This window comes from Salvelinus alpinus, chromosome 32 (genome assembly GCF_045679555.1).
Source record: "Salvelinus alpinus chromosome 32, SLU_Salpinus.1, whole genome shotgun sequence".
NCBI classification, from domain to species: Eukaryota; Metazoa; Chordata; class Actinopteri; order Salmoniformes; family Salmonidae; genus Salvelinus; species Salvelinus alpinus.
The window spans coordinates 1,670,907-1,686,091 of NC_092117.1; the positions used below are offsets into that span (position 1 = coordinate 1,670,907).

General features: G+C 44.1%; 1 protein-coding gene across 2 annotated transcripts in view; it reads right to left on the reverse strand.

The window, feature by feature from the left end:
* cdh23 (cadherin-related 23) overlaps positions 1-15,185 on the reverse strand; it is a 727,760-nt gene that overhangs the window by 530,363 nt on the left and 182,212 nt on the right. For both annotated transcript variants that reach the window (XM_071379722.1, XM_071379721.1), the window contains exon 4: positions 5,877-6,019. In XM_071379722.1, coding sequence (XP_071235823.1) covers positions 5,877-6,019 — 143 coding nt within the window. The remainder of the gene's footprint in view (positions 1-5,876; positions 6,020-15,185) is intronic.

Below are 15,185 nucleotides of genomic sequence, written 5' to 3' on the forward strand. Positions count from 1 at the left end.
ATCTCGCGATACATGGCCCCATCCATCCTCCCCTCAATACGGTGCAGTCGTCCTGTCCCCTTTGCAGAAAAGCATCCCCAAAGAATGATGTTTCCACCTCCATGCTTCACGGTTGGGATGGTGTTCTTGGGGTTGTACTCATACTTCTTCTTCCTCCAAACACGGCGAGTGGAGTTAGACCAAAAAGCTCTATTTTTGTCTCATCAGACCACATGACCTTCTCCCATTCCTCCTCTGGATCATCCAGATGGTCATTGGCAAACTTCAGACAGGCCTGGACATGCACTGGCTTAAGCAGGGGGACCTTGCGTGCGCTGCAGGATTTTAATCCATGACGGCGTAGTGTGTTACTAATGGTTTTCTTTGAGACTGTGGTCCCAGCTCTCTTCAGGTCATTGACCAGGTCCTGCCGTGTAGTTCTGGGCTGATCCCTCACCTTCCTCATGATCATTGATGCCCCACGAGGTGAAATCTTGCATGGAGCCCCAGACCGAGGGGGATTGACCGTCATCTTGAACTTCTTCCATTTTCTAATAATTGCGCCAACAGTTGTTTCCTTCTCACCAAGCTGCTTGCCTATTGTCCTGTAGCCCATCCCAGCCTTGTGCAGGTCTACAATTTTATCCCTGATGTCCTTACACAGCTCTCTGGTCTTGGCCATTGTGGAGAGGTTGGAATCTGTTTGATTGTGTGTGGACAGGTGTCTTTTATACAGGTAACGAGTTCAAACAGGTGCAGTTAATACAGGTAATGAGTGGAGAACAGGAGGGCTTCTTAAAGAAAAACTAACAGGTCTGTGAGAGCCGGAATTCTTACTGGTTGGTAGGTGATCAAATACTTATGTCATGCAATAAAATGCAAATTAATTATTTAAAAATCATACAATATGATTTTCTGGATTTTTGTTTTAGATTCCGTCTCTCACAGTTGAAGTGTACCTATGATAAAAATTACAGACCTCTACATGCTTTGTAAGTAGGAAAACCTGCAAAATCGGCAGTGTATCAAATACTTGTTCTCCCCACTGTACATGTGAGATGAGTAATGTAGGGTATGTAAACATTATATAAAGTGGCATTGTTTAAAGTGACTAGTGATACATTTATTGCATACAATTTTTACATTATTAAAGTGGCTAAAGATTTGAGTCAGTATGTTGGCAGCAGCTACTCAATGTTAGTGATGGCTGTTTAACAGTCTGATGGCCTTGAGATAGAAGCTGTTTTTCAGTTTGTGAGTGTTTTTGGTGACAAGCCAAATTTCTTCAGCCTCCTGTTGTTGAAGAGGCGTTGTTACGCCTTCTTCACCACACTGTCTGTGTGGGTGGACCATTTCACGTTAAAACGTTCCACCTTCTCCACTACTGTCCCATCGATGTGGATAGGGGGGTGCTCCCTATGCTGTTTCCTGAAGTCCACGATCATCTCCTTTTGTTTTGTTGACGTTGAGTGTGAGGTAATTTTCCTGACACCACACTCTGAGGGCCCTCACCTCCTCCCTGTGGCCCATCTCGTCATTGTTGGTAATCAAGCCTACCACTGTAGTGTCGTCTGCAAACTTGATGATTGAGTTGGAGGTGTGCATGGCCACGCAGTCATGGGTGAACAGGGAGTACAGGAGAGGTCTGAGAACGCACCCTTGTGGGGCCCCAGTGTTGAGGATCAGCGGGGTGGAGCTGTTGTTTCCTACCCTCACCACCTGGGGGCGGTCTGTCAGAAAGTCTAGGACCCAGTTGCACAGGGCGGGGTCGAGACCCAGGTGACATGATCCTTGACTAGTCTCTCAAAGCACTTCATGATGACGGAAGTGAGTGCTACGGGGCGATAGTCGTTTAGCTCAGTTACCTTAGCTTTCTTGGGAACATGAACAATGGTGGCCCTTCTTGGGAACATGAACAATGGTGGGAACTGCAGACTGGGATAGGAATTGATTTAATATGTCCGTAAACACCCCAGCCAGCTGGTCTGCACATGCTCTGAGGATAGGGTTAGTGATGCCGTCTTGATGCCGTCAGCCTTGCGAGGGTTAACACGTTTAAATGTTTTACTCACGTTGGCTGCGGTGAAGGAGAGCCCGCAGGTTTTGGTAGCGGGCCGTGTCAGTGGCACTGTATTGTCCTCAAAGCGAGCAAAGAAGTTATTTCGTTTTTCTGGGTGCAAGACATCGGTGTCCGCGACGGGGCTGGTTTTCATTTTGTAATCCGTGATTGACACCCTGCCACATACAGTGGGGAGAACAAGTATTTGATACACTGCTGATTTTGCAGGTTTTCCTACTTACAAAGCATGTAGAGGTCTGTAATTTTTATCATAGGTACACTTCAACTGTGAGAGACGGAATCTAAAACAAAAATCCAGAAAATCACATTGTATGATTTTTAAGTAATTAATTTGCATTTTATTGCATGACATAAGTATTTGATCACCTACCAACCAGTAAGAATTCCGGCTCTCACAGACCTGTTAGTTTTTCTTTAAGAAGCCCTCCTGTTCTCCACTCATTACCTGTATTAACTGCACCTGTTTGAACTCGTTACCTGTATAAAAGACACCTGTCCACACACTCAATCAAACAGACTCCAACCTCTCCACAATGGCCAAGACCAGAGAGCTGTGTAAGGACATCAGGGGTAAAATTGTAGACCTGCACAAGGCTGGGATGGGCTACAGGACAATAGGCAAGCAGTTTGGTGAGAAGGCAACAACTGTTGGCGCAATTATTAGAAAATGGAAGAAGTTGAAGATGACAGTCAATCACCCTCGGTCTGGGGCTCCATGCAAGATCTCACCTCGTGGGGCATCAATGATCATGAGGAAGGTGAGGGATCAGCCCAGAACTACACGGCAGGACCTGGTCAATGACCTGAAGAGAGCTGGGACCACAGTCTCAAAGAAAACCATTAGTAACACACTACGCCGTCATGGATTAAAATCCTGCAGCGCATGCAAGGTCCCCCTGCTCAAGCCAGCGCATGTCCAGGCCCGTCTGAAGTTTGCCAATGACCATCTGGATGATCCAGAGGAGGAATGGGAGAAGATCATGTGGTCTGATGAGACAAAAATAGAGCTTTTTGGTCTAAACTCCACTCGCCCTGTTTGGAGGAAAAAGAAGGATGAGTACAACCCCAAGAACACCATCCCAACCGTGAAGCATGGAGGTGGAAACATCATTCTTTGGGGATGCTTTTCTGCAAAGGGGACAGGACGACTGCACCGTATTGAGGGGAGGATGGATGGGGCCATGTATCGCGAGATCTTGGCCAACAACCTCCTTCCCTCAGTAAGAGCATTGAAGATGGGTCGTGGCTGGGTCTTCCAGCATGACAACAACACGAAGCACACAGCCATGGCAACTAAGGAGTGGCTCCGTAAGAAGCATCTCAAGGTCCTGGAGTGGCCTAGCCAGTCTCCAGACCTGAACCCAATAGAAAATCTTTGGAGGGAGCTGAAAGTCCGTATTGCCCAGCGACAGCCCTGAAACCTGAAGGATCTGGAGAAGATCTGTAGGGAGGAGTGGGCCAAAATCCCTGCTGCAGTGTGTGCAAACCTAGTCAAGAACTACAGGAATCGTATGATCTCTGTAATTGCAAACAAAGGTTTCTGTACCAAATATTAAGTTCTGCTTTTCTGATGTATCAAATACTTATGTCATGCAATAAAATGCAAATTAATTACTTAAAAATCATACAATGTGATTTTCTGGATTTTTGTTTTAGATTCCGTCTCTCATAGTTGAAGTGTACCTATGATAATAATTACAGACCTCTACATGCTTTGTAAGTAGGAAAACCTGCAAAATCGGTAGTGTATCAAATACTTGTTCTCCCCACTGTACGTCTCGTGTCTGAGGCGCTGAATTGCGACTCTACTTCTACTTCTTCTACTCTACTCTCTCTATAATGATGCTCAGCTTGTTTGATTGCCTTGCGGAGGGAATAGCTACACTGTTTGTATTCGTCATGTTTCCGGTCGCTTTGCCATGATCAAAAGCAGTGGTTCGCGCTTTCAGTTTTGCCATCAATCCACGGTTTCTGGTTGGGGAAGGTTTTAATAGTCACCATCGGTACAACATCACTGATGCACTTGCTAATAAACTCGCTCACCGAATCAGCGTATACATCAATGTTGTTGTCCGATGCTATCCAGAACATATCCCAGACCACGTGATCGAAGCAATCTTGAAGTGGAATCAGATCAGTCGGACCAGCGTTGGACAGACCTGAGCCCGGGCGTATCCTGTTTAAGTTTCTGTCTATAGGCTGTGAGCAACAAAATGGAGTCATGGTCAGATTTGCTGAAAGCAGGGCGAGGGAGGGCTTTGTATGCGTCGTGGAAATTAGAGTAGCAATGATCCAGAATTGTGCCAGCCCGGGTCGTGCATTCGATGTGCTGATAAAATGTATGGAGCCTTGTTTTCAGATTGGCCTTGATAAAATCCCCAGCTACAATAAACTTGGACTTGAGTTCCTGTATGTTGTTATGATCACACCACGACTCGTTAATCATAAGGCATACTTCTTCTTACCAAAGAGATGTTTGTTTTTGCCGGCGCGATATGTGAAGAAACCAGGTGGCGGGTCATGTCATAGGTCAGGTTAGGTCTCAATTATAAAGTAAATCCCAAAATTACTTTGATTAAAAAGGAATGAAGTGGCTGCGGATCTGACTTTTCTCTGACCTTTTTTTCTCCGTACTAATGATCCCGAAGCTTCTGCACATGTGCGGAAAAAAACATCTGGTGAAAAGTCGGATCCGCAGTCACGGCCTAAAAGGAATAGCCCATGTTTACACCAAACCAATGCTTTTTAACTTTAGTAGTACATGTAAGAAGAATGAAGTTAACTACCTAGACAGTTGTTTCCCTGTTAGGTAGTGATTACTAGTCATAGTGATGCACAAGCTAGATCTATTTGAGACATATACAAGCTAGGCCTATTTGAAACACCGCCAGATTCTGTAGCTTGAAACCCCCCCCCCCAAAAAAAGTTTTAAAACCCCATTGAAAACCCTACTCGATTTTTGCCCAAAGTTTACAAAGAAAACTAAAACTGAACATTCATGATGTTTTTTTAATTTAATTTTAGTTCGTTTTGGAGTCAAAGATAATTGTTTCAGTATAGTTTAAGTTTTTAAAACATATTTGTTAATTATTTTATTTCAGTTTACTAAATCGTTTTTTTCATAATCTGTTTTCGTTTTCATTTCAATTTTAGTTTAATGTAATAACCTTTGTGTGTGTGAGTTTGTGCATTCATGCATGTGAATACAGTTTATTTAATGGAAACGTGATGATGTGTTTGCAAAGATTTTCTAAAACCCAACTCTTGCCAATTCCTCTTCTCCAATGCCCATACAAATACACAAATGTCTCTTTTATGTGTCTTCTTCCAAGTTGTTCTTGGTCTTATTTTTTTATTAATTTAACCTTTATTTAACTAGGCAAGTCAGTTAAGAACAAATTATTATTCTGCAATGACAGCCTACCCCTGTTAAAACCAGATGACGCCGGGCCAATTGTGCACCGTGGGTCTCCCAATCACGGCCGGATTTGAACCAGCGCAATGACAGCCTGGATTTGAACCAGCGCAATGACACCTCTTGCACTGAGATGCAGTGTCTTAGACCACTGCGCCTTTCGGGAGCACTGTGAAGTTCATCAATACACTCTCCCTAAGCCTTTCTAAATCTCACTTCTCTCTGTTCCATCCTTAAGCCATCCCTCCTTTTCTGACGTTCTTCCTCTTCTCATTAATGTGTGTGTGTGTGTGTGTGTGTGTGTGTGTGTGTGTGTGTGTGTGTGTGTGTGTGTGTGTGTGTGTGTGTGTATACCTGCATGTGTACGTGCAAGTGCCTGTGTGTGTGTGTGTGTCTTCTAACCTCGCGGTCCAGGGGCTGTCGTAGCCACACCACTCCTGTGTCTCTCGCCACGGCAAAGTACCTCATGGCCTCCTCTCCCACGACACCAAAGATGAGTGGCTCCTGTTCTGGGTCCAGAGCCTCTAGCTGGGTCACTGATGTGCCTGACATACACAGGGGGAAACAGTGGTCAAAGGTCAGTCACAGGAATTATTATTTTTTGTCCAAAATGGCATTATATTCCCAATTTGGCACCCTATTCCCCACTAAATAGCGAATAGGGTGCCATTTCGGGCCAGTGGTGGAAAAAGTACCTAATTGTTATACTTGAGTAAAAGTAAAGACACCTTAATAGAAAATGACTCAAGTAAAGTGAAAGCCACCCAGTAAAATACTACTTGAGCAAAAGTGTAAGGATCGACGATGGTAGACGAGAAGCAGGTACAGAGAGTGAGCATTTAATTATCAACGGACACATAGCGACATGAATGCTGACACAGGGAACAAACGAGGGAGCAGAGAGTTATACAGTGCCTTGCAAAAGTATTCATCCCCCTTGGTGTTTTTCCTATTTTGTTGCCTTACAACCTGTAATTTAAATAGATTTCATTTGGATTTCATGGAATGGACATACATAAAATAGTCCAAATTGGTGAAGTGGAAGTAATTACTTGTTTCAAAAAATGTAAATAAATTCAAAACGGAACACTAGTGCACGCATATGTATTTACCCCCTTTGCTATGAAGCCCCTGAAAAATATCTGGTGTAACAAATTCACATAATTAGTCACATAATTATTTAGATTGCACACAGGTGGACTTTATTAAGTGTCACATGATCCCAGTATATATACACCTGTTCTGAAAAGCCCCAGATTCTGCAACACCACTATGCAAGGGGCACCATGAAGACCAAGGAGCTCTCCAATCAGGCCAGGAACAAAGTTTTGGAGAAGTACAGATCAGGGTTGATTTATAAAAAAACATCATACGGAGCACCATGTAAATCCATTATTAAAAAATTGAAAGAATATGGCACAACAACAAACCTGCCAAGAGAGGGCCGCGCACCAAAATTCATGGACCAGGCAAGGAGGGCATTAATCAGAGAGGCAACAAAGAGCCTAAAGATAAACCTGACGGAGCTGCAAAGCTCCACAGTGGAGATTGGAGTATCTGTCCATCGGACCACTTTAAGCCATACACCCCACAGAGCTATCCTTTACGGAAGAGTGGCCAGAAAAAAGCCATGCTTAAGAAAAAAATTAGTAAACACATTTGGTGTTTGCCAAAAGGCATGTGGGAGACTCCCCAAACCTAGGGAAGAAGTTATTCTTGTCAGATGAGACTAAAATGTAGCTTTTTGGCCATACAGGAAAACGTTATGTCTGACGCAAACCCAACATCTCTCATCACCCTGAGAACACCATCCCCACAGTAAAGCATGGTGGTGCTATCATCATGCTGTGCGGATGTTTTTCATCAGCAGGGACTGGAAAAGTGGTGAGAATTGAAGGAATAATGGATGGTGCTAAATACAGGGAAATTCTTGAGGGAAAACGGTTTCAGTCTTCCAGAGATTTGAGACTAGGACAGAGGTTCACCTTCCAACAGGACAATGACCCTAAGCATACTGCTAAAGTAACACTTGCGTGGTGTAAAGGGAAACATTTAAATGTCTTGCAATGGCCTAGTCAAAGCCCAGACCTCAATCCAATTGAGAATTTGTGGTATGACTTAAAGATTGCTGTACACCAGCGGAACCCATCCAACTTGAAGGAGCTGGAGCAGTTTTGCCTTGAAGAATGATAAAAAATCCCAGTGGCTCGATGTGCCAAGCTTATAGAGACATACCTCAAGAGACTTGCAGCTGTAATTGCAGCAAATGGTGGCTCTACAAAGTATTGACTTTGGGGGGGGGGGGGGGGTGAATAGTTATGCACACTGAAGTTTAGTTTTTTGTCTTATTTCTTGTTTGTTTCACAATAAAACACATTTTGCATCATCAAAGAGGTAGGCATGTTGTGTAAATCAAATGATACAAACCCCCCAAAAATCTATTTTAATTCCAGGTTGTAAGGCAACAAAATAGGAAAAATGCCAAGGGGGTGAATACTTTCGCAAGCCACTGTAGATGAGGCAATCAACAAAAGGGAAGGAGTCCAGGTGTGTCCAATGAGAGATGCTGCGCGTAGTGATGGTGACAGGTGTGCGTAATGAAGAGCAGCCTGGCGCCCTTGAGCGCCAGAGAGGGGGAGTGGGAGCAAGTGTGACAGTACCCCCCCCAAGCCCACCGAGGCAAGAAGACCTCTCGAGCCAGCTAGGGCGTGGAAGCACGATGAGCTAGCTGAGGCACCCCCGGTTCCATTGGCGACGGCACCCCGACCCGATGTCACCAACCAAAAATCAAAACCCTCCTTGATGCTTTGTATAGAGGTGTCAGCATTCTGTAAGGATCGATGCTGGTAGACAAGAAGCAGGTACAGGGAGTGAAAATGTAATTATCAACGAACACATAACGACATTAATGCTGACACAGGGAACAAACGGGGGAGTCGATAGTTATAGACGGGGCAATCAACAAAGGAAAGAAGTCCAGGTGAGTCCAATTAGCGCGGCTGCGCGTAATGATGTTGGCAGGTTTGCGTAATGAAGGGCAGCCTGGCGTCCTCGAGTGCCAGAGAGGGAGGGCGGGAGCAGGAGTGACAACAAGTCTAAAGGAATTTAGTTTAAAATTGACTTAAGTATCAAAAGTTAATGTAATTGCTAAAATATACTTACATGTGGCTTACTTAAGTATCAAAAGTAGAAGTATAAATTACTTATATTAAGAAAACCAGGCAGAACAATTTTCATGTTATTTTAATGTACGGAGAGCCAGTGGCACACACAAACTCAGACATAATTTACAAACGAAACATGTGTGTTTAGTGAGCCCGCCAGATCAGAGGGAGTAGGATGACATGGGATGTTCTCTTGATAAGTGTGTGAATTGGACCATTTTGCTGTCCTACTAAGCATTCAAAATGTAACGAGTACTTTTGGGTGTCAGGGAAAATGTATGGAGCAAAAAGTACATAATTTTCTTTAGGAATGTAGTGAAGTAAAAGTTGTAAAAAATATAAATAGTAAAGCAAACTACACATACCCTGAAAAACTACTTAAGTAGTACTTTAAAGTATTTTTTACTTAAGTACTTTAGACCACTGCATTTTGTATGCAATGTTACCATATAAAGGAACAAAAAAAGGCATTAACCTGTATTACTTCTTTCTATACCAGTACTATAACGTTCATGAAAATACAGTTGTTGTTTTTTTACCTTTATTTAACTAGGCAAGTCATTTATGAACGCATTCTTATTGACAAAGATGGCCTACCAAAATGCAGGGGCCTGGGATTAAACTAATAAATACATTATAAATATAGGACAAATCACATCACAACAAGAGAAACACAACACTACATAAAGAGAGACCTAAGACAACAACATAACAAGGCAGCAACACATGACAACACGGCATGGTAGCAACACAACATGACAGCAACATGGTAGCAACACAACATGGTAGCAGCACAAAAACATGGTACAAACATTATTGGGCAAAGTCAACAGCACAAAGGTCAAGAGGGACAACAATAGAGAGTAGAGACAACAATACATCATACAAAGCAGCCACAACTGTCAGTAAGAGTGTCCATGATTGAGTCTTTGAATGAAGAGATTGAGATAAAAATGTCCAGTTTGAGTGTTTGTTGCAGCTCGTTCCAGTCGCTAGCTGCAGCGAACTGATCGAGGAGCGACCCAGGGATGTGTGTGCTTTGGGGACCTTTAACAGAATGTGACTGGCAGAACGGGTGTTGTATGTGGAGAGTGAGGGCTGCAGTAGATATCTCAGATAAGGAGGAGTGAGGCTAAGAGGGTTTTATAAATAAGCATCAACCAGTGGGTCTTGCGACGGGTATACAGAGATGACCAGTTTACAGAGGAGTATAGTGCAGTGATGTGTCCTATAAGGAGCATTGGTGGCAAGTCTGATGGCCGAAAGGTAAAGAACATCTAGCTGCTCGAGAACACCCTTACCTGCCGATCTATACAATATGTCTCCGTAATCTAGCATGGGTAGGATGGTCATCTGAATCAGGGTTAGTTTGGCAGCTGGGGTGAAAGAGGAGCGATTTAAGATAGAGGAAACCAAGTCTAGATTTAACTTTAGCCTGCAGCTTTGATATGTGCTTAGAGAAGGACGGTGCACCGTCTAGCCATACTCCCAAGTACTTGTATGCGGTGACTACCTCAAGCTCTAAACCCTCAGAGGTAGTAATAATACCTGTGGGAAGAGGGGCATTCTTCTTACCAAGCCACATGACCTTTGTTTTGGAGGTGTTCAGGTGTTCAGTGGAGAAAGCTTCTTGGACACTAAGAAAGCTTTGTTGTAGAGCATTTAGCACAAAATCCAGGGAGGGGCCAGCTGAGTATACGACTGTATCATCTGCATATAAATGGATAAGAGAGCTTCCTACTGCCTGAGCTATGTTGTTGATGTAAATTGAGAAGAGTGAGGGACCTAGGATTGAGCCTTGGGGTACTCCCTTGGTGACAGACAGTGGCTGAGACAGCAGATTTTCTGACTTTATACACTGCACTCTTTTAGAGAGGTAGTTAGCAAGCCAGGCCAAAGACCCCTCAGAGACACCAATACTCTTGGAATGATCTACCGTATCAAAAGCTTTGGCCAAGTCAATAAAAATAGCAGCACAATATTGTTTAGAATCACCTTTAACCTTTAAGGTTGCAGTGACACATCCATAACCTGAGCGGAAACCAGATTGCATACCCGAAAGAATACTAAAGACATCAAGAAAGCCAGTCAGGTGATTATTGACACGTTTTTCTAACACTTTTGATAAACAAGGCAAAATAGAAATATGCCTATAACAGTTAGGATCAGCTTGATCTCCCCTTTTAAATAAAATACGAACTGTGGCTGCCTTCCGAGCAATGGGAACCTCCCCAGAAAGGAGTGACACGTATTGGCTTTTCCTACTGTACACTGATTTCTCTAAATAACAAATCAAAAACAATCAATACATCTCTCAAAACTTTTGTTCAGTTATGAGGAGAGGTTTGAAAAAGGCTTATTAAAGCACACACACAACACACACACACACACAGACACACACACATTAGACAACTTTTCCAAGTCCTGGACTCTCAAACACTGGCATAGGGAGGAAAAATGTAAATATTTACACATAGCACACCGACAGCATGCCCACAAACACACATCCAGGATATCCACATAGCCGCATATAGAGAACACATACACAAATAAAACAAACACACACACACACACACACACACACTGTGAGGTTAGGAGGGTAGAGTGATTTTAATTGGAGAGCTGCAGCGGTTCAGAGGCTTCATTCATCACAGACACAGAGCAACACACACGCACACACACACACACTCTCTCTCTCTCTCTCTCCCCCTCTCTCTCACACGCATCCCGAGGCCCAGACAGGATGGCTAATCAAACCCAGGGGTGGAGCAGTGACAGGTTGGCTAATCCAACATGCTGGACATGTGTCAGGGTGGATCCAGGGTAGGCAGAGTCCAGGGCATGGGCCTCGGGATGTGTATGTGTGCGTGCATGCATGCGTGCGAGAGAGTGTGTGTGTGTGGCGGGGGTATCTAATCAGGGTGAGGGGCGGGGTGGGGGGATAGGGGCTCGTTATGGTACAGTTAAACTGAAGTGGAGATAGGGAGCCACTGAGGGAGAGATAGAGTCTGGTAGAGTGACCCACACGGAGAACATGAAGGGCCATTAAGAGGATTTATTAACGTGGTGCTGTGTAGTGTATTAACCAGCATTGCACACACACTCACACACATGCACACAGGCAGGCAAACACACGCACACACACACAGGCAGGCACCTGCACACACACACACAGGCACACATACACATGACCCCCCACACACACTAATATGCAGTATTATCTCCATACCTCCCTCCCTCTCTCTCCACCACTGCACTAGAGATAGTACTTTAGAGATAGAACTAAATCAAGCCCTCCACATCCAGGACCTGACTGCTTAACACAAAGACCAATTAGGCCCCACAATCACACACCCCTCTCTTTTTATTAATACACCCCATTTTCCTCATGAAAGGGAGGCAAAAATTACTAATTAATATAACGATTTATGAACCCCTCTCATTGTGTCTAATGAGATTTATGCAAATTCCTCTGCTTTCAATATGATTTATAATTTGGTCGAAGAGGGTTCAAATTAAGCATTTTACTGCACATTCATCAATAATAACGACCTAACTCACCCTATCCCGCTCTCTCTCTCTCTCTCTCTCTTCCATTGAAAAATAAATGTCCACTGCATGTGGTAAGACATGGTTATGTCCCAGCATATGAGTGAAGAGTAACAAATGGTGCCTTCATACCAGGACCCTGTCTCTACTAGCCACGGTAATGTGGAAGATTAACTCCTACCAAGGGAAAGAGCGTGTGATTGAGTGTAGAACATTACGTGTAAAGGGTTCTTTGCTGTGAGTAAAAGTGAGAGTGTGCATGAGTGGGATGTCTCGTGTGCTTGTTTAGGCTAAACGATGTATGCATTGTTTTAAGAATGTATTACTGCACATGCAGGGGTGTACATGCGTGTTGACATGCACTCTTTGAGTGCTGTGTGTGTGTGTGCGCTATTTTTGCGTGCCTATGTGCATTCTTGTGTCAACTTGTGCACGTGTGTGTGCGTGTGTGTATGTGTTCGCAAGTGTGTGGTGCAGTGAGGGCAACCTGTTGGTGCTTATCTGTAACAGTGAGGCACCCAGCCCTTTTCCCTGACAAATGATGCTATTTAGCAGCAAGTGACGCCAGTATTACTGTTATGAATGATACAGTGCACATTAACAGTTCCCCTCCTTCATTTCTCGAGTACTGCTACTCGGACAAGAGCAATGGGCTCGGGAATCATCTCTCACTTTCTCTCTCTCTCTCTCTCTCTCTCTCGTCTATCTCTCTGCCCTCTGCAACAATCTGACACTGTCTATGGAGTGACCAAACTGAGGTGAGCAGAGTGAGATCATACAAGGCCAACCAGGGTAGAAACAGACGGGGTTAAAGAAGACATGATTGGGCCATAGAGAGAGCATCCTCATTACAAATGCCTGACCCGAACCAAACTGAGCTGGGTCTGATCATCTATTTTCCCATTGTCCTCTACAGCACAATTCTAGCAACTACGGTAGGCTGGTAGTAGTGCAGGCTTAGTAGTGCAAAAATGGTATAAGTGAGAAGGCACCAATAACAATTATTTTTCAGTGTTTTATACACCCTGGATTGGTCCACCTGCTCCGCATCGTTCTGTTTCTCCAAACGTAAAATTTTGAAGTTGTTCCAAACGCCGAATTTTAAATTAAGGTTTTAAATAGGGTTAAAACAATATGTTTAGACATTATTCCCGAATGGTTAAGTTCAGGTTTAAGGTTTGGGATAGGGATAGGGTTAAAACCACCAAAAATGTACGTCCTTAGGACGTGAGCAATTTGGAAGGGGGAGAGAACATGAGGGAGCTGTGTGCCTAAATGCAGGATGTCGCCTCTAGGGGAAACGGTGAGCGCTAGTACCATCAAGTAAACTTGGGTTTTGATAGGGCATTGTAGACGGGGGGTGGTGAATAGGCTTAAATCATGAGCTCCAGCTCCGCGGGTCACGGGTTCAATCCCAGTGATATGCACTTATTTTTGCAACTTTTAAAATGTTAGGTTTGGAGCAACTTTGAAAGTTGACGTTGGAGAAATGTGGAAAACGTCTAATTCGGCAGTGAGATGATGAGAGCTTGTTAGAATTGACAGTGTTTGTGTGTGTGTCTGCGCGAGTGTGTTTGCATGTGTGCTAGTGTGTATGCATTCAGACATACTTATGCACATGCATGCGTGCTTGTTTTGGACGTGCGTGCAAAATGCGTGTGTGTTTGTGTGCCTTTAAAGCGGATGCACTTCACAGTGTTTATAATAGGCTATGTGTCATAATCGGAGGACAGGGCTGTTGCTCACCAAAAGGCCATAATGTGTGTGTTTCCTCTCTGTTAACGCATGCACCGCTAACTCTGCTACTAATGTATTTTCATTCATTCACTACAACTATACATATTTGTACTAAAACAATGTCAAAAAGAACATTCGTACTCGTAAATGTATCCGTGAAATTGACACTTGATAGTCGGATAGGCTGATACTCAAAATCGTGTTTAAATATGCCTAAATAGATGTTGGCAAAATACCTCCTGCACGTTCTCACTGCAAAACAACTGCAGATTAAGAGCAACGTGCAGAGGGGTATATGTGCGTCTGTGTGTCCTCATTTTCCAGCGGGCAGCCAAATTTGCTTTCCCTCAGTCAGATTGTGCATCAGCCTTTCATCTTTATTTTTTTTTTACCTTGCTCCACTTGATAGATATATTATGCACATTGATAGCTTGATAGCAAACGTCCTCATATCACTCCAAGATGGCGTAGCAGTAGGACGTGTGTGTTTGTCTTTGTCTTATCCTGTGTCTTATCCCGCGCAAATAGCCGGTCTTTTAGTATATATCTTCATCTCACTTTCTATCTACGAACTAAATATACCTTCCTGCAACCCGCCTCACCCAATGTGGTACGGATCTTCTATTTTTATTCCTTATAACTGGAACATCAACTTCCATTCCAGGAGCTAGCTAACTAGCTACTAGTCTTTGTTAGCCACGGCTAGCGGTCTTCACCTTTTTCTTGGTCACGAGCCAGCCTTAGCTCGGACAATACCTGCCAGTCAGCACAGCGCGATATCAACCCAGAGCATATCGGACTGCTTCTCTCTACACGTCACCGGATTCTTGCCGCTCTGGATGATTACACCGGATCATCGCAGCTAGCTAGCTGCAAACGAGTGGCTACTGTTAGCTAACGCCTCTGTCCCGAAGCAAGCACCAGCTAGCCTCGAGCTAGGCCCATATACCAGCTAATTCTAGGGCTACAATACCTCCTTTGCCAATTTGGCTGGACCCTTTATTGTCGATCCATCATGACTGGACTGTCGGCGTGATTGCCCGATGTGGTCTCAACAGGCTATTCTGGTACGATGTCATCGAAGAACCATCTACTAGCCCCAGCCCGCCAGCTTTTCTGAACGCCGTGTCCCCTGCTCGCCTAGCATAGTAGTGACTAGCGAACGGCACCCTGACTCACCTATTTCTGTTCTTTTACCCTATGATCACTTGGCTACACAGCTGATGCCCCCTGGACTGTTTCAATAACACAGAACCTAATT